Source organism: Phoca vitulina, unplaced genomic scaffold (genome assembly GCF_004348235.1).
Source record: "Phoca vitulina isolate PV1807 unplaced genomic scaffold, GSC_HSeal_1.0 scaffold10, whole genome shotgun sequence".
Taxonomy (NCBI): domain Eukaryota; kingdom Metazoa; phylum Chordata; class Mammalia; order Carnivora; family Phocidae; genus Phoca; species Phoca vitulina.
Genome location: NW_022589713.1, coordinates 46,850,131 through 46,869,765, shown reverse-complemented (window position 1 = coordinate 46,869,765; position 19,635 = coordinate 46,850,131). Strand labels below are relative to the sequence as shown.

Below are 19,635 nucleotides of genomic sequence, written 5' to 3'. Positions count from 1 at the left end.
TGAGGAATTCTTAATCTCAGGAAACAAACTGAGGGTTGCTGGAGTGGGGGGTGGGGTGGGAGGGATAGGGTGACTGGGTGATGGACACTGGGGAGGGTATGTGTTCTGGTAAGCGCTGTGAATTGTGCAGGACTGTTGAATCTCAGATCTGTACCTCTGAAACAAATAATGCAATATATGTTAAGAAAGAAAAAAAGAAGAAGAAGAATGTAGCAGGAGGGGAAGAATGAAGGGGGGGAAATCGGAGGGGGAGAAGAACCATGAGAGACGATGGACTCTGAAAAACAAACTGGGGGTTCTAGAGGGGAGGGGGTTGGGAGGATGGGTTAGCCTGGTGATGGGTATTGAAGAGGGCACGTTCTGCATGGAGCACTGGGTGTTATGCACAAACAAAGAATCATGGAACACTATATCTAAAACTAATGATGTAATGTATGGGGATTAACATAACAATAAAAAAATTAAAAAAAAAAAAAAAAGAAACTGCTTTAGTAATTTCTCCTATTTTGACACTGTCAAGAATAACAAAGTAGTTCCTAAAGTCATCATTTGCCATTGGAAATGTAAATTAGTTTAGTCTTTTTGGTGGGCAATACGGCAATATGCATCATAATTTAAACGTATATACTCTTTGACCCCCATCATTTAATGATTAGCAATTTACCTTACATGAGATCTACTCATAAGTACACAAAAATACAGCTGTATACGAAAGTCCATTATGCAAGTGTTTGCTGTAGCAAAAATACAGCAACCTAAATGTCCATCGATAGGGAGTGGGAAATACAAGCTTCCAGTTATTTAATGATTGACAAGGATAAAAGCTACAGCATAGAGAATATAGTCAATGGTATTGTAATCATGCTGTGTGGTGACAGATGCGAGCTACACTTGTGGCGAGCACAGCATAATATACAGAGTTGTCAAATCACTATGTTACACACCTGAAACTAATGCAACCTTGTGTGTCAACTACAGTTTAAAAACAAAAACCAAAAACAACACCTATGAAAAGAAATCCTCAAAAAGAAATGTACAACCCATGCACTAGTGGGATAATATACTGCCATTAAAAAGAATGTGCTGACATAAAACTATCTCCAAAACGCATTCAGTAGAAAAGGGAACATAGGGAAAGGGTCACGGGACTTTTACTTTGGACTTTCCTTAAGCTAATGCTACTTTTATAACTTAAAAAAGAAAAGTTTTAATATTCCAGAAAGATAAGGTGATCAGAATTATCCCAGTTTCGTCTTTTATGTAAACAATTTTTAAAAGCTGACTTGTTTTATTACTTCTCCTTTCATTCCATTGATTGAAGTGCTGGCAAGCAAGTGAAATGGCTCAATGCAGGAAGCAGAGACAGAAAAGAGAAACATAGGATAATCAACCCATATAGTGAATTATCACCACTGAAAAGATAAGAAGTTCACATAAACGACAATACAAATTTTTTAAAACTTCTAATGGCACTGGTTCCAGACTCATTTCAGAAACTGTGTGCTAAGTCACATTCACACAGAAACCACCAATTAGGACAAATTAGTATACCTGAGTTTGTGTACTGAAGGAAAATGATAACCCATGCACAAAAGAGTGAAACACGCATCCTCAATATTCCGAATTGTGAGTACAGATTAAGGAAACAACTGAAAGTATCTATAAAGCATGCAAAGAGACCAGACAGCTCACCACAGGACTGCTTCGGGCCGAACTTGTTCTTGATGAGTAATAACTGTATTCAGATGGCTATAAAGTTTCCAAGAAGAAAGGTTTTACAATAATGGCCACCTCCTTTGCCTGCTGGGGGAATACATTCGTGACCCTGGACCTAAGTGGCCGCTGGCTCCCGGGGTGAAGGTGACTGTTCTCCCAGGTCTGGGACTCTTCCTTCCTCCCAACCCCCTAGATCCAGCAGCCCTCAGCTGGAGGGTGAGGAGGGGAAGGGGATGCCCTGAGGAGCACTGCTCCCATCCTCTTCCTCAGGGACTAATGAGCAGGAAAAGAGGTTTCTCCACTTATATTCCCTTCATACTGTGAGCCATGATTTCCAGCAGGCAGTTCCTCACAACTTGGGTGAGAGTCACCGTTGGCTAGCTTATGGGTCACAGCTTATAGAGCAACTGCAGGTCAGATTAAATGACTTTTTCTTTGTAAGTAAACTGTACCGACCTACACACCTCCCTCCTCACCACCTCCCCCTGGTTGGACTTACAGTTCGAGACCCATAAGGGTTATATAATCCACCATCATACAATGACACCTAAAGAACAGAGGAAATACCACTCATCTATTTATTCAGGTATCAAAGTTGTTTTGAAAATGTCACAATTTCTTTGAAGTATTCAGTTCCAAAAAAGTGTTGTAGTGTAGTGTGTCAGGTGAGAACATTCACTGATATGTGTAAAGTCCTACATCAGTCCCCAAACTTCAAACTCACACTTCCTTTAAAAAGCAGCATTACAGTATTTCTTTTCACCATCATGTTATGAAACTAGGACAAGGAACATTTATGAATTTATTCTCTCTAAAGAGGGGACTGAGCAGAAAAGCAAAGTGAGGGACATAAAGCATTTTGCCCACTGGCACAATAAAATGAACCTACAAAGCCTCCAGTTGCCAGTCTACGAGAACAGGCCACAGCACAACAAAGCAACAGCCTGAAAGCAGCCAGCTCACAACTTGCACATTACACAGAACTATGGCGCACGTTACACAGATAATGGCTTTTGCTTCCTAGTCAGCTTGCTTTATTAGAGCCTAGTATTAACACGGCCAAGGCCACAGCTGTCCCAAAGGAAATATGACATCTGTGCATGGGCAACCATCTCACAAAAGTATACAAGTGTAGTGGGGCCCATGCAAGGTTGTCTTCTCTACAGGAAACCAACCGTAAGCAAGGGCCTCCCAACAGCCAGCACTATCTGGAAAATAGGGCTGGTTTGTTTTTGTTTTTTTTCTTACTACCCTAAAGTTTTGCATTTTAAGCATTGGCAGCACATTCTGCAGTGTACATAGCATCAAAGCCATGTGTCCTTGACTGTTCTGGAGGAAAGCTGTCAAGCCAGGGTCAGCACCATGACAGTGGCTCCACCAGGAGTACACACGTTGGAAGAGAAAAACACAAACCAGGCTGGTACTTCTCAGCAGACCAGAATTTGCAGTAGAGGAGGCCTATGAAAAAAGCGCATGATTTAACCCAAAGAAAAGCAACTGGTAGTTCTGAAGGCAAGACACTTCTCAGAAAGTACTAACCCTGGTACTCTTTGAGGTCGCCAGAGGGTCACTACACAGGGAAGAAGACTGTTAAGAAAGAAAAACAAAACAGAACAAGATAATTCAGCAAAAGGAGACTTGGTCTCTCCATCACGAGAGCAGAAGCTGTGTTTATTCTACACTCCATAATTGATTAGCAATTCCTGAATGCTTAAGGGAGTTAAGTAACACATAAGGTGAGGAAAACTTAGCCATTAGAAATCTTTTTGAATACCCATTTTAAGGGATAAGAGAGACACCTGGAATAGTTTTCTATAAATGTGTTTAAGTCTTACTGGGCTTTCAATAGTAATGTTAGGAGATGGAGTGGCAACCTAAGAAAACACTCAAGAAAAGAGGGCCATGGCACAGGGAGTGTGGAGGACAGTGGCCACACCCGGGTCACCAGCAGCTCCTGGGACACTTTCTGAGATCTCACAGCAGACTCTTGATGAGCTTAGCCTGACTGCTGAGGAACCAGGTAAATGAGCTCCAAGTTAACACTACAAATACACAAGCCATGGACAAAGTATCTTAGTTTAATCAGAAAAAATGTACTGGTCACAACAAATTCAAGTCACTAACAAGGCACAGCATTTTTAAAAATGGAATTAAATCTTTCCTCTTCTGATGTCATCTGAAAATGATTTTCAACTCTTTTTTCCAAGCCCATCAGACAGGGAAAATAAGAATATCTAAGTTGCGTATGCAGGTTTTGACAACTGAATTATTTTCTATGTACTATGTCCCACATATTTATGTTTTAAATGTATGATTGCCAAATGTCTTGAAAAAACAAGGATTCTAACATTAAACAAATATTCTTTTCATCCCAATTACAGTTTAAATTTTTACATGTAAGCTTTTATTAAAAGGCCAACCACCATGATGTGTAGTGATGCCTACAACTTATTCTGAAATACATCCCCCCAAAAAAGATGGATCGATGGATGGATAGATGGATAGACATTAATACGATAAAGGAAATATAGTAAAATATTAATTGTAGAATCTAAGTAGTAGGCACGTGGGTGGTTAATATACAATTCTTTGAACATTTTTGTATGCTAAGTATTTTGCATTTTAAAAAACTGGGGAAAATGGTACTCATTTGTAAATGTGGTGGTTCAATAGTTCACATCGTCTAGAGATACACAGACTCTATGAATTCAGTTACCACAAACCAGTGTACACACAGCCACTCACAGATTAGTTCTAACTAGTCAAAATGCAAAACCAGGGGTTAGAAGTGTGTTAAAGTTGGATAAAACACACAAAGCCAAAAAGCTTGAGACAAACCCGAGTGTAGTAGGCAGAGGTGGGTTTGCTATGTCTAAGACTGCTATAGTTTCTCTGGTCAAAGTAGAGGCCACTCTGCAAAAAGTAAAATTAAACCCATTTTTCTTAGGTTAAACATTGTTGACAATACACAAAGGCAAACTCTAATATTGCCAAACCCTCTCTCCTCCAAAACAATGACTTTAAAGCACTGAATTGCATTAAGTAAAAGTCAAAATAATAATTATCTCAGGTCTCCAATAATATTAAAGGTTAACTGTATTCAAACCAAGTCATTACTAATTTTTTTTTACTTTAAAAACATGAGCATAAAGCCTCAGTCAAAATGGAATGGAAATAATAAGTGATTTATTCTCATGTCATACTTAGTAACATCCTTGAAAAATCCAAGACAACTGAGTAATTACCACTTTTATAATCCACTTGGCAATGCCAGAGAAAATAGTAAAGTCTTTTTCTTCAAACTTCTCTTGGTCCCATTATTTGTCAAAATATCGAATTAAGTTACCAAAGACACAGTGCAAGTGTGTACTGAACAGGTTTGGCCTAAACACCTATGGCAGGTTCATCTTCGATACACCGCACAAACAGGCCTTATACAGACTGTGGTTACCTGGCAAAGAGGCCGTCGTCTGTAAAACTCCCTTTCTAACTTATCCAGCCATCTTTTTCACTCAGAGTTAAGGAAATGTAAGCAATCCCTGACTGATGGCCTCCTCCTGCACTGCTGACACTGCAATCGGTGGGGGGGGGGGGGGGGGGGGAATCCGTTCGCCCACTGACCCCTGCCACTCCTGGCCTGGCCTCCCCACACCCACACCACCCCCTCAACAAGGCACCAGGACTAACCTCTCCCCAGAGCTCCCAAGGCTTCACCCTCCAGGGCTTCTCACTAATGTCCTCTCCATTATATTCCCTTCTACCTGCCAAAGCCTACTGATCCTCTCTCACCCTACCAAAGGTCAGAGCCCCTTCCACAGGAACCAGTTAAGAGGGAGCTTGGGAGTGATTCTCCTGCCAGTACTGTGGCAGCCTAACAGAAAGAGTATTTCAGTATTCTCTATCACCATCAATAATCTATTAAAAACTCTAACATTGGGCGCCTGGGTGGTTCAGATGGTTAAGCGTCTGCCTTCGGCTCAGGTCATGATCCCAGGGTCCTGGGATGGAGCCCCACATTGGGCTCCTGGCTCAGCAGGAAGCCTGCTTCTCCCTCTCCCTCTGCCTCTCCCCCTGCTCATGCTCTCTCTGTATCTCTGGTGTCTCAAATGAATAAATAAAATCTTTAAAAAAAAAAAGGCTCTAACAAATTCAATTTATATTCCTGACATTGTACATAATACATTGTTTTCTGGGGACACCTGGGTGGCTCAGTCGGTTAAACGTCTGCCTTCGGCTCAGGTCACGATCCCAGGGTCCTGGGATCGAGTCCCGCATCGGGCTCCCTGCTCCGCGGGGACTCTGCTTCTCCCTCCGCCCCTCCCCCTGCTCGTGCTCTCTCTCTCCCTCTCTCTCTCTCTCAAAAATAAATAAAAAATCTTGGGGCGCTTGGGTGGCTCAGTCATTGGGTGTCTGCCTTCGGCTTGGGTCATGGTCCCAGGGTCCTGGGATCGAGCCCCATGTTGGGCTCCCTGCTCAGCGGGGAGCCTGCTTCTCCCTCTCCCACTCCCCCTGCTTGTGTTCCTGCTCTTGCTATCTCTCTCTCTCTCTCTGTCAAAATAAATAAATAAATAAATAAATAAATAATCTCACTAAACTTATTCTTGAAGTATATTCCAAAGGACAGTTCATAAATGAAAATAGGTGATTAATGAACTTCTTGTATTAACTTGATATTAAATCCTATAAGTGAAAACAAAATTACTTTTAAATAAGATTCTGATAAATCATGTTTCAGTATGTTATCAAATTTCAATAATACCTAAGGCACACACCAAAGCAGTCATAATTCTTAAGTTCCCTAAAAGTAATCAGTGAATTTTACAGCAGCACAAGACAGTGGGACACGAGACAGAACACAACTAACCAGTGGGTCTTTATGAGAACCAGAAGACCTCTTCTTCATTCCATAAGAATGACTGTAAGAATGATTCTGGAAGTAAACATTTGAAGTTAACTTTCATGATCACATAGTGAAGTTTAAAAAATAACTTAATAAACTTCGTCTTAAAATTATACACAGAAAGATGCATATGAGATACAGAGCAGTCCCCATGGAATCTATTTACCAGCTGTTAGTAAATGATTCATGGCACTTGACTGACTAGCTAAGGTATCTAGCACCTCTACACATCTTCACTCCCCCTCACTTTCCCCTGTGCCATCCCATCTCCATGTACAGCCAGCTCAAAAAGATGTAATTAGGGCTCAGAGTCAGGCAGGGCGTTTGTGAAGATGTTCACCCCACATCTTATTTGAGTGCTTTCTATCTTCTTTATAAAGGTATGGGGGACAAGAGGGTCGACCTCCTTCTAGGCCTACCTTAGCAAAAGGCCAAAAGGCAATCCTTTGGGATCAACCAAAACAAGATTGAGAGAGAAAGAACATGGCATTGCTTTGCCCAAGAAAATACTCCTGACCCAAGTTAGTGGTCCCACAGCACATGCTGCTCAGGAGGAAAACAGCCAAGACAGTATGGACTGCCCCTTGTAGCAACAGCATTATCAGACAATGACCTTACACGCAGGTCCTATGAAGACAGCACTGTCTCAATACATAACTTCTCCCAGGAGCACAAAACCAAGTGTATATGAGGGAATGAAGGAGGACAGAAATACTACTATAAAGATCATTAGGTAGACAAGAAACCCAATCTAGCTATACACTGCCCACCTGAAATGAGGAGGTGCTAGCAACGTCCTACTTATCAGCAGTCTGCTCCAGGCAAATCATCTGTCATATGCACAGCTCGATCCTGAATCCATCCACTCATTTTTCTTTTTTGAATATGCATATCCTTCCTTTTATACATTACCCTGAACATTTTAAGAGATGACTATATTGTCTAGAAACTCAGGCAATCTACTGACATAATATTAACCCAAGGAAAACATGCTATAACTAAACTTCCTTGGCTAAAATGACATACATAAAAAACCAACCAAATCAAGCAAAAATGAGCAGGTATAACTGATGTTTCAGGTATCACCTGTCACTGCTGGCTATTTCCTGTTTAGCAACTTCACACCTGCCGGCCTGTGGCACATAATAAGAAACAAACACAGCAGGGCCTGTAGTTCAGTGGGTATCAAACATGCCAGAAACATGTCTTCCAGGCAACGCGTATGTGTCATTTGAGGAGCTCATCACTTTAAGAAAAGATACTACCCATCTTAGTCCTGGATAAGGAAGCAAATCATTTTTATCTGATCCTGAAATTCTAAAAGAAAAAATTATTCCAATGTTCAATTATGCCACAATTGCAAAACAGTCTTTGCATTGTTGGCCATACGCTTTCCCCAAAACATAATAACAAACCTGTGGAAAGTTAGTCATAATCCATGATTAGCATGATCAGACATTTATAAAGTAAAACTCTACATTTAACACAAAGTCATGCACTACATACTAATGATGAAAGTCTTGATGATCTATCCTTGAGAGCATCATACTGGATTTCAGAAAAAGTTGAATGTTGATTGTATTCCCCAAATCAGAAATATAAAGAGGAAAAAAGCAACATTTGCAAAGTTACTAAAAATCCAAACTGGAATTTAAATAAAACAATTTAAAAAAATTCAGCACTACTTTAAAAGTTGAAAATTATTATACACAAAGGTTATTACATTTGAATTAAAGAATCTTCTTCCCCACACCCACACTTTCCTAATATAAGTGATTGCTAAACTCTTTGTACATGTAAAACTGCATGTTCTCTTTCAAACACAGAATTCCTAGTCAATAATGGCGAGATGACTCAACCTCAGTATACCTTAGCACAAAACACCCACAGGGAGCCTTTACATGCAGGAATTAAACATTTTGAAATTAAAAAGATGTTTTACTTTTTATTATTGTGGCTGTTACCATCATTTCCCATTGTTTGAAACATGGCAAAAGCAAGGAAGGCATGGACAATGAAGTGAGAGCACATAACTAATATATAATCAGGCTTACAAAAAAAACAATTGCAGCATCAAAATGTGGAAGTTCCCTTGGATCTGCCTGTGGACACACAGCTGAAAAACTTCCTTTCTCAAGAACTTTCCCTACTAAAAACACTGAACAAAACTGGAAACTTAGTCCAAGCAAAGTGCGGAATATGCACAGTATACATACAAGTGTGGGATTAAATATCAATCAAAGAAAAACACATAAAATTTATGATAAGACCAGAAAAACCACATTTCATGTAGGGTCTTTAAGAAAATAAGATAATAGGCATAATACCACATTTCGAATCCAAGAAACTGAATTAAATAGTAACTACTCAGAATTGTGATTTCCTGGGGCGCCTGAGTGGCTCAGTCGGTTAAGCGGCTGCCTTCAGCTCAGTCATGATCCCAGGGTCCTGGGATCGAGCCCCGCATCGGGCTCCCTGCTCGGCGGAGAGCCTGCTTCTCCCTCTCCCTCTGTCTGCCACTCTGCCTACTTGTGCTCTCTCTCTATCTCTGTTAAATAAATAAATAAAAATCTTAAAAAAAAAAAAAAAGCATTGTGATTTCCTAATTTTGTTTTTTAAGCATTCTAGCTTACATCTTTTAAGCAATCTTACCCAGAAGAGGCAAACAACAAAGTGTTATTACATGTATAACAAAAATCTTGTTTATCTAAAATTTTCTAAGATGCCTAAAGGTGCACATTTAGTAAATTATGTGCAATGGTAAAATAGTCAGTGACATTTCCCTGAAAGTAAAGTTCCTTCTCTATAGAAATTTCACTTAGGTCTCCTCTCCATTAACAAAATATCTTTTTTGTTTAAAAAAAAATACCATCACTAAAATATGTATTACTCAAGCCACACATTCTTGCATATAAACTATTCCGCCCTCCCAACCAGTAAGTTCACTGAAGAAAACAGTCATGTCTTATGTTTTCTGATCCTCTCTGTAGCACCAATGGCATTTTACAAAGGCATAGAATTTAACAGAGGAATTGAAATTGACCTATTTCAATTTTCCCTTTCCAAAATATAATGCAGAGTTCAGCTGGTTTTTAAAAAAACTGCTGAATCTATCTGATAAGAAATCCATAGCTTGGACACTCCAACTGCTACTAGAACAACTGGGTAAACGAAAAGAATCCCCCTAGTACATGCCAATTGGTATTTATGTTGTTTAAAAACAAGTAATTCGGGGCGCCTGGGTGGCTCAGTCGGTTAAGCGGCTGCCTTCGGCTCAGGTCATGATCCCAGGGTCCTGGGATCGAGCCCCACATTGGGTTCCTTCCTCAGCAGGGAGTCTGTTTCTCCCTCTCCCTCTGCCTGCCGCTCCCCCTGCTTGTGCTCTCCCTCTCTCTATCAAATAAATAAATAAAATCTTTTAAAAAAAAACAAAAAGAAACAAATAATTCATCAAAGGAGGGAGAACTAAAGATATTAAGGGCTCTAGCTAAAACATTTCCAAATCTTTGACAGTCTATCAGAAAGAATTTAACTCTCACAGAAAGTTACCTGAAAGTCTTCATTTGAAATAAAATTAAAAGAAATAGAGCAACTTTTTGTTTGTGGAAACAAAGTTCAGCAAGTGTCAATTTCCATTAGAATATACCCATTACTCAAGCCCGCAGAACTCTGAGAGTCAAAGTGCATAATATTAACACTGCACATTTTTCTGAACTACACACCATGATGTCTTTCCTTTTGGGTGTACTGGCTCTGCTCCAGTGTGTCCCAGTTATGTCCTTCGATGGGTTCTTCCATGGAATTAAACAGTGTAGTAGTAAATGACAAAACACAAATTGCAAGCCTTTTAAAATTAAATTCATTAAAATTATATTAAGGGTATTGATAATTAAAGAGGAACGAATATATACAACAGTAAAAATCTGCACCAATAAGAAATTGCAATGTACCCCTACTACTCTGGTTCAAGATGGCCTCAATTTTCTAATTTTGGACCTCTACCTTATAGTCTTCTCAAATTTCAATATAAAAAGCAGTGACCAAGCATTTTTAAGATGTTTTTCAAAGGCAGATTGTTTTTTAAAGAAACAGACTGTTTAAATTCTAAGCTCAGGGCTTTGATTTCTTCCTCCCTCCCCCAAACCTACCATTCACAGTCTTGAACTATCTTTGTTCTTTTTATTTTTTATAGAATGTCTATAACATGGACACCATTTCCAGCCCAAATACCTTCTGGCAGGTCATCTTTCAAGAAAGTATTAACTGAAGTTAATTGGATAAAAAAAGATTAAAGTCCTAAGAATATGGCAGAAAACCTTAAATACATCTGCCTCACATCCAGGTACTGCTTATGTTCACACATCAAATACAAAGTCCAAAAGTGTTAGACCTTTTTAATATACAGCTCATACATTTTAAAAAATAACTGGCAAAGAAATATCAAAACTCCCAAATTATATAGCAAATCCCAATAAAGTTTAGGTCAGTGTTTTAGGCCATCACATTTATTTTTAAAAGAGAACAAAAGCTGTCTATATATTCAGCTTAATGTATGTGGTAGTTATTTTTTTTAACTTTTATTTAAAGATTTTATTTATTTGTCAGAGAGAGAGATCGACAAATCTGGCTGTCTCTCTGTCAAATAAATAAAAATCTGAAAAAAAAGAGAGAGAGACAGAGAGAGCACAAGCAGGGGGAGTGGCAGGCAGAGGGAGAAGCAGGCTCTCCGCTAAGCAGGGAGCCCAACACGGAACTGGATCCCAGGACTCCAGGATCAGGATCATGACCTGTGCCGAAGGCAGACGCTTAACCAACTGAGCCACCCAGATGTCCCGTGGTAGTTATTTTTTTAAAAAGTAAATAATCTGGGGGCTCTAGCTGGCTCAGTTAGTAGAGCATGCGACTCTTGTGAGCCACCCAGGTGACCCCCCTAATTATATTTCTTTTAAATAATGTTATCAGTGAGCTTTCAGACTTATTTCCAGGAAATCTAACTATTTAAAATGTGCTGGGTATACACTCATACACAATAACGTACTAGAGTCTCCTCTAGGGTGTAAAATTTTTATTAATCTTCATGTTCACACTGAGATTTTTTTAAAATACTGGGAGCTTTACTCTTTACCACAGTAGCAAATTTTCACACTTACCACAGTGAAATAAAATGCTGTGAGAGTTCTAGTTTTATCTTAAATTTATTTAATGATATAATTTCCATAAAAAGAAAATCATCATTACTTTATAGACATTCATGGTAACCAATTCCTTATTAGCTTAATTGCAGGTTTAATTTCTCTTGTGCTTGTTTGCAGATTTGTTTTAGAGGCTCCTAAATTAGGGGTGCCTGGGTGGCTCAGTCGGTTAAGCATCTGCCTTTGGCTTAGGTCATGATCCTGCAGTCCCGGGACGGAACCTCACGTGAGGCTCCCCGCTCGGCTCCCCCCCTCCGCTCGGCTCCCCACTCAGCGGGAAGTCTGCTTCTCCCTTTCCCTCCACTCCTCCCCCCTGCTCGCTCTCTCATGTGCGCACACTCTCTCTCTCAAATAAACAAATAAAATCTTTTTTAAAAATGATAAAAAAATAGTTTCTTAAATTAGGTCAAACTTGGACGGTTCTACAGTTCGGTTAAGCTAATATTAATATATAATCAAGTTTCCCTTAGACAACATAGAAAATTATAAATAACCAGCTTGATGATAACTGTGTGAAACTTCATACTATGAACATTATAATGAAAAGCAAAGGAAAAAGCCATAAATTTTTTTAAAAATGGGGAGAGATTGTTTTCAAACTCTCAACACTCAACTTTCAAGCTTTTATTGACTAACTCCCTGTATGATGTTTAAAGAGAAAAAAAATCTCCAGGGAGAAGCAGGATGAATTTATTATCTTAAAAAATGTTTCTCCTGTAAAATCATTCTTAAGTTGCTGATCAGGTTGCTGTGAAGGCTTGTTAATATTCTTATAAATCTAAAGTTTTGCAATTAACTAAAATATTTATGATTCAAAAACAAGTGTACTGACTTCTGTAAAAAGAGAAAGTAGATTACATTCACCAGTAAGAAATATGACTAAAGGACTATTTAAGAGTACAAACACATCTGTAACTCACATACCAAACACACTTGGTTTATTATATTACACAAGATAGGAAGAAAACTAGACTTAGGGAAAGTTAACCAATATAGACCGCAACATGAAAGATCATTTTACTGATGAAAAATCTAGATATACACATAATAATATTGTCAATGCACAAATTAAATGCATTGCTTTAAGGTTTAAAGCACAATTCTTTAAAAAGAGATCAGTGTCTTGGCACAATATACAAGACTTTAATGAACGAAGTCTCATTTACCTTGATTTACAGCAATGTATGCTAAAAAGCTAAGGCATACTACAAAATGTTAATCAAAATGTTGAGGTTTGGTAATTACTATAAATATGATAAGCAGGGAATTTTTCAAATCAGTAGCTCAATTTTTCCATGTAATAAAACTAGAATTAGTTAACCAAGCCCCAAAGCTATTACCCATTTAATAAATTATTATTTTAAAAAATAGGAAAGTAGGAAAATCTGAAAGTTGAACCACACAGATGTCATTCCATAAAAATCAATCTTCTTATTTTGCGATACTTTTCCAAAATCAAAGGTCCTTTTATACAAAAAGAGTAATACATATGTTAATAGTTTAAAATATTCATGATTGTAGAATTGATTTATATTGATTATAGCAATAATTTAAGAGAAAGATCACTTTCCAATGAAAGGACTTTGCCAATCTTTTCTGTTTGTTTTTTGTTGTTTTTTTAAGGCAAAGGAATATGAACACTGTCAGATTGTTCAGGCAATAATGCTGCAGGAAGCTCAAACATATAAGCTCTGCTATCATGGTGCAAACAACTTAAAATACCAACCCTGTGACTGCCAAGACTTCGAATGGACAACGCATCCTCAACTCCCTGATAAGAACAAAAACAAACATAGCATAAGTTTGTGGGTGACTGCATGAAGTTAAAGAGGGGCAAGTATTAGGGGCAAGTTTATTGGTTATTACAAACCAGATAAGGTCGATGATGACTGGACCGGTGGGAATACCTGGCCCTTTCTGAATCTTCCTGGGAAAGGAGAAAGTACATGGAGAGTTAATCACCGGACAGAGGGTTGTCTATCAGAAGAACTGCGCAAACAACAATCGGTTAGGAGCACAGCAGCACCTTCCTTATAGCAAGCAGGTGTGGACAACTCAGCTTCTAAAGTTGGTTTTGGGGCAGCCACATATTTCAGGTGGAAAGCAAGTAGCAATAATAATCTTGTGTATGTGTGTCTGACCACTTGTAGAATGTAATCTATAAACGACCAAGAGAGCTCAATATACCAAGATAAAAATAAGCAAGTATACTTAATAAACAGAAATTGAGTTCAGCATTAAGGGGCGTCTGGGTGGCTCAGTCGTTAAGCATCTGCCTTCAGCTCAGGTCATGACCCCAAGGTCCTGGGATCGAGCCCCACATTGGGCTCCCTGCTCTGCGGGAAGCCTGCTTCTCCCTCTCCCACTCCCCCTGCTTGTGTTCCCTCTCTTGCTGTCTCTCTCTCTCTGTAAAATAATAAAATCTTAAAAAAAAAAAAGTAGACTTTTATCTATTCTTTTTTCATTGTGAATGTTCATTTATGCAAGGCAGGAAGAAATGTTTATTACAAAGATAGTTTAAGGACTTAAAAAATTTTGGGTCATAAATAATTTTGTGCTCACTGCAAAAGAATTTCTTTTTGTTTTCTTGCACCCCTCTACCTGGAAAAGAAAAGAATAACTAAATAAAATAGCCCCTGTGTCTTGTTAATATGAAAAACTACTTATAATTAGAAGAAACTACATAAATATTTTAGAGTTGGTAAAGTTATTTCAAGAGTTATGCCTCATGAAGATGGTAAAAAAAGAAAAGGAAAAAAAAAAACCAAACATGACCACAGCCTAAGAGTTGACTAAATTAAATGCAATTCTAAACTTTTTGACAGTCAGCTATTAGCAATGGAGCATTAAGTCCTGTCTGTGAGATCAAATGACTAGTTTCTAGAGTCTAATCACTGCAACAGTAAGGAACTTCTGATCTTTCAGAATTTCAAAGTCCAAAGTGTTCAAGTAATTTGCACTAACTAAGAATCTACACACAACTGTCCAGTTGGGTTCATGGCTAATCAACGCTGTCTTTTCCAAAATGAATCAATACCTCAACACCACGTGGCACTACAGCATGATCATTACACAGGTGGAACAAATAGATGTGGTTATGTCTGATCATCCACTTCAAATTACAGAAACAGTAATTCAACAGAAACACCACAATCTAATGCCTTATTTTGGTCATGATCTTTCAGCATCCTTCAAAAACACTCCTGGTTGTCATCTGCTGTGTACACTGATGCATGTGATCAAGTCTGTTCAGAAGTCTGTATAAGCGCCAATATGATTCAATGATATAAAACCCAAGAGTGTTCTGAACTTTAGGAGTTCATCACTGGTTTACATTTTTGTTATATAATAGACACATGTAATCTGCAAGAAGCCAAGCAAATTTCTTCCTTTTTCCCTATCAGGTTATATACCAAAAAAGTTTTGGGAGCATGTGCATAAACCCAGCAGAGTAGGCACAGTTTATTGAGTGGTAACCAGTTCTAAGCTAGTTAGCTTTAAAGAACCTTGTGCTATTCAGGCAGCCTAATTCTACACACCCCTTCCCAGTCTTATTTGGGGTACTAGGGCAACCTACATAGTTTAATGTTCAATCTTCCCTTTAACCTTTTTTTTCATTCCACCTACCACACAAGAGCACTTTTTAAAAATCGACCTCTAAAAACCACAGCTCATTAAAGATGCAGCAAAGACAGATAATTCATATTTATTTTCAATTATGCTACTTATAAAAATAATTCTTAACAAAACAACTTACTTTTTAGCCCCATTTGGGAAAAAATGGCCTAAAAAGACCTTAGAAGACTACAGAATAAAATGTAAACCCCATACAGGCCAGTTAATGTGAACTGTGAGAATACAGTTTATTCCACTCATCAACTACACCTTAAACCAGCACTGTCCACCAGAACTTTCTTTGACAAAGTGGAAATGTGTTTGTGCTATCTAAAACAGTAGCCAATGGTCATTTGTGGCTATTGACCACCTGAAATGCTAGAAGTGTAACTGAGGACCTAAATTTTTAATTTTAATCTATTTAAGTCTAAATGTAATTACCCACATATGGCTGGTAGCTACTGTTCAAACAGTAAGGCGAACTCAAAGCAAATTTTCATTATACCAAAAAACCCACAAAGCACATATTTTTACTAAGAGGCTGCCATGTAGTGCCACTCTTATATAAAGAGGCAGGCATTCAGGTAGTTGTGACTTACTGCCCCTACCTTGAATACTTCTGCACAGTGACAAATATGAGAGAAAGAGAAGGAAACTCTTGTATAAAAGACCCTAGAATTATTTTTAAGAGCTAGAAAGTTCCCTAGAGATTATACAATCTGATCCCTTCATTTTAAAGTAAAGAAAATTGCACCACAAAAAGATTAAGTAGGAATCCACAAAGACATAAAGCTGGGACCAGCATTCAAATCTTCTGACTCACTAGACCACCAAACCATAAAGAGACCATCCTACACTGGCTAAATCTACACTGATTACAAAACAAGAGCATGAAGAAAATGGCCAGGTAGCCTGGGTTTTACTCAAAGATTTCTCTTTCTCTGGAAGAACAAGCAACTTCATTTCCCAGGTATTCTGGAATAGTATTTTAAACTGCCAATTGGCTTTTCCTGAATTAATAGCACCAGGGGCCAAGAGAAAAAATTTCAGCAACTGTGTTTCTAGGTACCAACTACAAGGCTGACTATCCTTCTCTTCCACAGTCTGGGAAACAATCCATTTTCATTGTCTGGAAGTCATTAGCAGTATAAAGGATCCAAGGCAGAAAAAAACAGGACAATGCCTTAAAAAATGGATGTATAGGGGAGCCTGGGTGGCTCAGTTGGTTAAGCGACTGCCTTCGGCTCAGGACATGATCCTGGAGTCCCAGGATCGAGTCCTGGATCGAGAGTCCCACGTCCGGCTCCCTGCTCAGCAGGGAGTCTGCTTCTCCCTCACCCTCTGCCTGCTGCTCTGCCTGCTTGTGCTCGCTCTCTCTCTCTGCCAAATGAATAAATAAATGGATGTATATTTGTTCAAGGCTTTCTGGAAAATTGTTTTGATACTTTTAAATTAATGGAAATGAAACACAGACTGCTTTTAAAAATTCACCTGATGTGGGGATGAAGTGATTTTATTGAAAGAAGACAACATCCCACTGAAAACACCTGGCCCTGTTCTCTGTCAACAAGTAATATTTAAGTCAAGGCTAGAGCCATTCCCTCAGTTTCAAATTAGGAAATCTCAGAAGTCGCACGTTCTCTTCCAGGTCAAGACATGCTGATGGAGACACTCGGTTTAAAAACAGAAACACTGGCCTCACTAGGGCTATCTGGAGGCCTACAAAGACTTGCGCCCTTTCATCTTGGTCCTTTCACCTTCCAACCCATTAGCAGGCGTGGTGCGCTCTCTGACCTTTGAATTCTGGCTCTGCCAATGACTGAGCAAGTTGTTGGCTTCACCAATCCTTCATTACCTTATCTGTAAAATGGAGATGGTGGTCCTTATCTTACCGTGTGAAATGGAGACATATGTAAAAACCACTAGCACAGTGCCGGCATAGAAATCGCACTCATTGTTATAGTTTCATTCCTGAGCCTCATGCCCTGGCTTTTCCTGTTCACATCCCCCAACATCCACCCCCACACCCAGAAAGTGTGAAAATTAGGAGAAATGTTTAACATGGGTACATTTTTCCTTCTAATAACTGACAACCCTATTATTTGTATATGCATTATTTTATTATAAATTTATTGTTCTTTATATCTTATATTGTGACTACAACATGCCAACTTCTACTATAGGCTCATAGACAGAATGCAGCCAGAGAGACAAATAAGCTGAAAAGTGAAAGGAAAAATTAGTTTGAAAAGAGTAAAAGCAAATGTCAGAAGGGGTTAAGTGATAATCATTCCCACCTGAAACTAAACCCCATCCATGTTCTCTGCGAGTTGGAGCTATCACTCAGAACTTGAGTTAGTCACCATCTGCATTCTAAACCTCTAAACCCAAAATGTTCCCCCTTCCATGAAAATCTAGTGCACTCACTTCCTGAACTGCACACATTTCAGAGATAAAAAATATGTTTTTATCTTCACGGCCTTGGAAAATAAGAATCAAATATGAGACTTTCAATATAGGCTTTTCTTCTTATTTAATGTTTTGTGCGCCCTAAGATAATAAAATCTCAGGCAGTTTAATTTTAGATCTATAATACATACTTTTTAAAAATGAAATTAGTATTTCCATGGAAAACTTGCAAGCAAAAGTGATTTCTTTTATTCAACACAAAATGTTCTTAATGCATCAACAGTAAGATAACCCAGTTTCATGCAGAAGACACTTTAAATAAAACCAATTAGGCTAGCTTTAGTAACAAGAAAGGACAGATTCTACTCCAAAGTAACAAACACATTCATGAGGAATCACTTAATTATAAGTAACCAAACATCATCTTTCTCTCCTTTCTAAAATATCACAATGAGAAGTATGATAAAGTTTTAAATCTGTAGGTCAGTACTGTCATAAATATTTTTTACACTTATAAATATTTTAATTCTGGTTGTACTTTAAAATGCTGCTACAGAAGGAATTTGCTTATAAAAATTTCTTGTTTAACAGCAATTAGTGGTTCCTAACCCTTTAGGGATCACAGACTCCCTTGAGAATCTTGTGTTCATAACACCTGTGGGGCATTTCACTTAAAAATATACATACATTCAAAAGTCTGCGTGAGATTTTAAGGCTTCCTGCTCCATCTCCCAAGCCTATTCACATGGAGGAAGAACCTCTGCAATAGGAGACAGCTGGTGAAATTACCAACATTGAAAAAAGTTCAAATTTAGGAATGATTCCCAATAACTAATATTTTACTGGTTCACGATTTGCTCTTTGGGAGTGGTGGTAGAAGATTCGAAAAGGAACTGAGAGAAGTGAAAACATAAGAGTAATTTTCATAGAAAATTAAAGAATGACTTGGGTCATCTCTCAATGAGGACATTTCTGCCTAGTTTTTTTAAAAAAGAGAGAAAGGAAGGGGGGAGGAGGGAGTGAAAGAGAGAGGGAAAGGAGAGGGGGACAAATTTGAGGGAGACAAGAACAAACTCAGAGAAAGAAAACACATCCATTCACTCAGTCTTTCTTGGTCAAGAGCATTCATGACAAAAGTGTGAGGCTGTAGACTACAACAGAAAATGGATGGACTCCAAGTACATATTTGGTCCACTACAGACAGAAGAGACACACTCTGACCTTTAGGTTCAAACATGGCAAACACTCCTACTTGGCAAACTATTAGTCAATGTTTTACTTCAAGATTGCATTATTTCAGCAACTGATCACAACATGCAGGGCAGGCAATCCTGGCCTACCAGCCACTTCTGAATCTGTCCCCATTTCCGATCAAAGGAATAATGAGAGTGCTACAAATGCAAAAGTTTCATCAACTGAAGTTTCCAACATACTGCATGATCTGAAAAGTCTTAAATTAATCCTATACATTTGCCCTGAAGAGCAGTGATTTTTAGCTCAACATAAGTTACACATTCAAAATACAGATAATTACTAAGCTAAATATGCTCAACAATGAAGAGATATATGGCTCTCTGCAGTTTAGAGGAAATGGAACTTATACTTAGCAACAACCTCCTTATAATTTTACTATAATTTTAGGAGTATAAAAGACTGTGCATTGCAACACTTTCATTTTAAGCCAAGAATTGCATTCAATATTTGAAACTATATATGAGATCAAAAACAAAAATAGCAACATAGGTATCAACTGCTTTTTGGTTTAGTTTTTGAGCTGTGAATAAAATCTATACAGTTGTCTTC

At 38.4% G+C, this 19,635-nt stretch overlaps 1 protein-coding gene across 8 annotated transcripts in view; it reads right to left on the bottom strand.

Annotated features, from left to right (window-relative positions):
• LRRFIP2 (LRR binding FLII interacting protein 2) overlaps positions 1-19,635 on the bottom strand; it is a 109,464-nt gene that overhangs the window by 50,110 nt on the left and 39,719 nt on the right. Inside the window, exons 4-13 of one of the 8 annotated variants that reach the window (XM_032409024.1) lie at positions 19,173-19,223; positions 13,679-13,735; positions 13,535-13,579; positions 8,123-8,164; positions 6,581-6,646; positions 4,555-4,629; positions 3,256-3,303; positions 3,130-3,174; positions 2,216-2,263; positions 1,693-1,749 (exon numbers count right to left, since the gene is read on the bottom strand). The exons of the other annotated variants lie outside the window; for them this stretch is intronic. Coding sequence (XP_032264915.1) covers positions 1,693-1,749; positions 2,216-2,263; positions 3,130-3,174; positions 3,256-3,303; positions 4,555-4,629; positions 6,581-6,646; positions 8,123-8,164; positions 13,535-13,579; positions 13,679-13,735; positions 19,173-19,223 — 534 coding nt within the window. The remainder of the gene's footprint in view (positions 1-1,692; positions 1,750-2,215; positions 2,264-3,129; positions 3,175-3,255; positions 3,304-4,554; positions 4,630-6,580; positions 6,647-8,122; positions 8,165-13,534; positions 13,580-13,678; positions 13,736-19,172; positions 19,224-19,635) is intronic. 8 annotated transcript variants of the gene reach the window in all.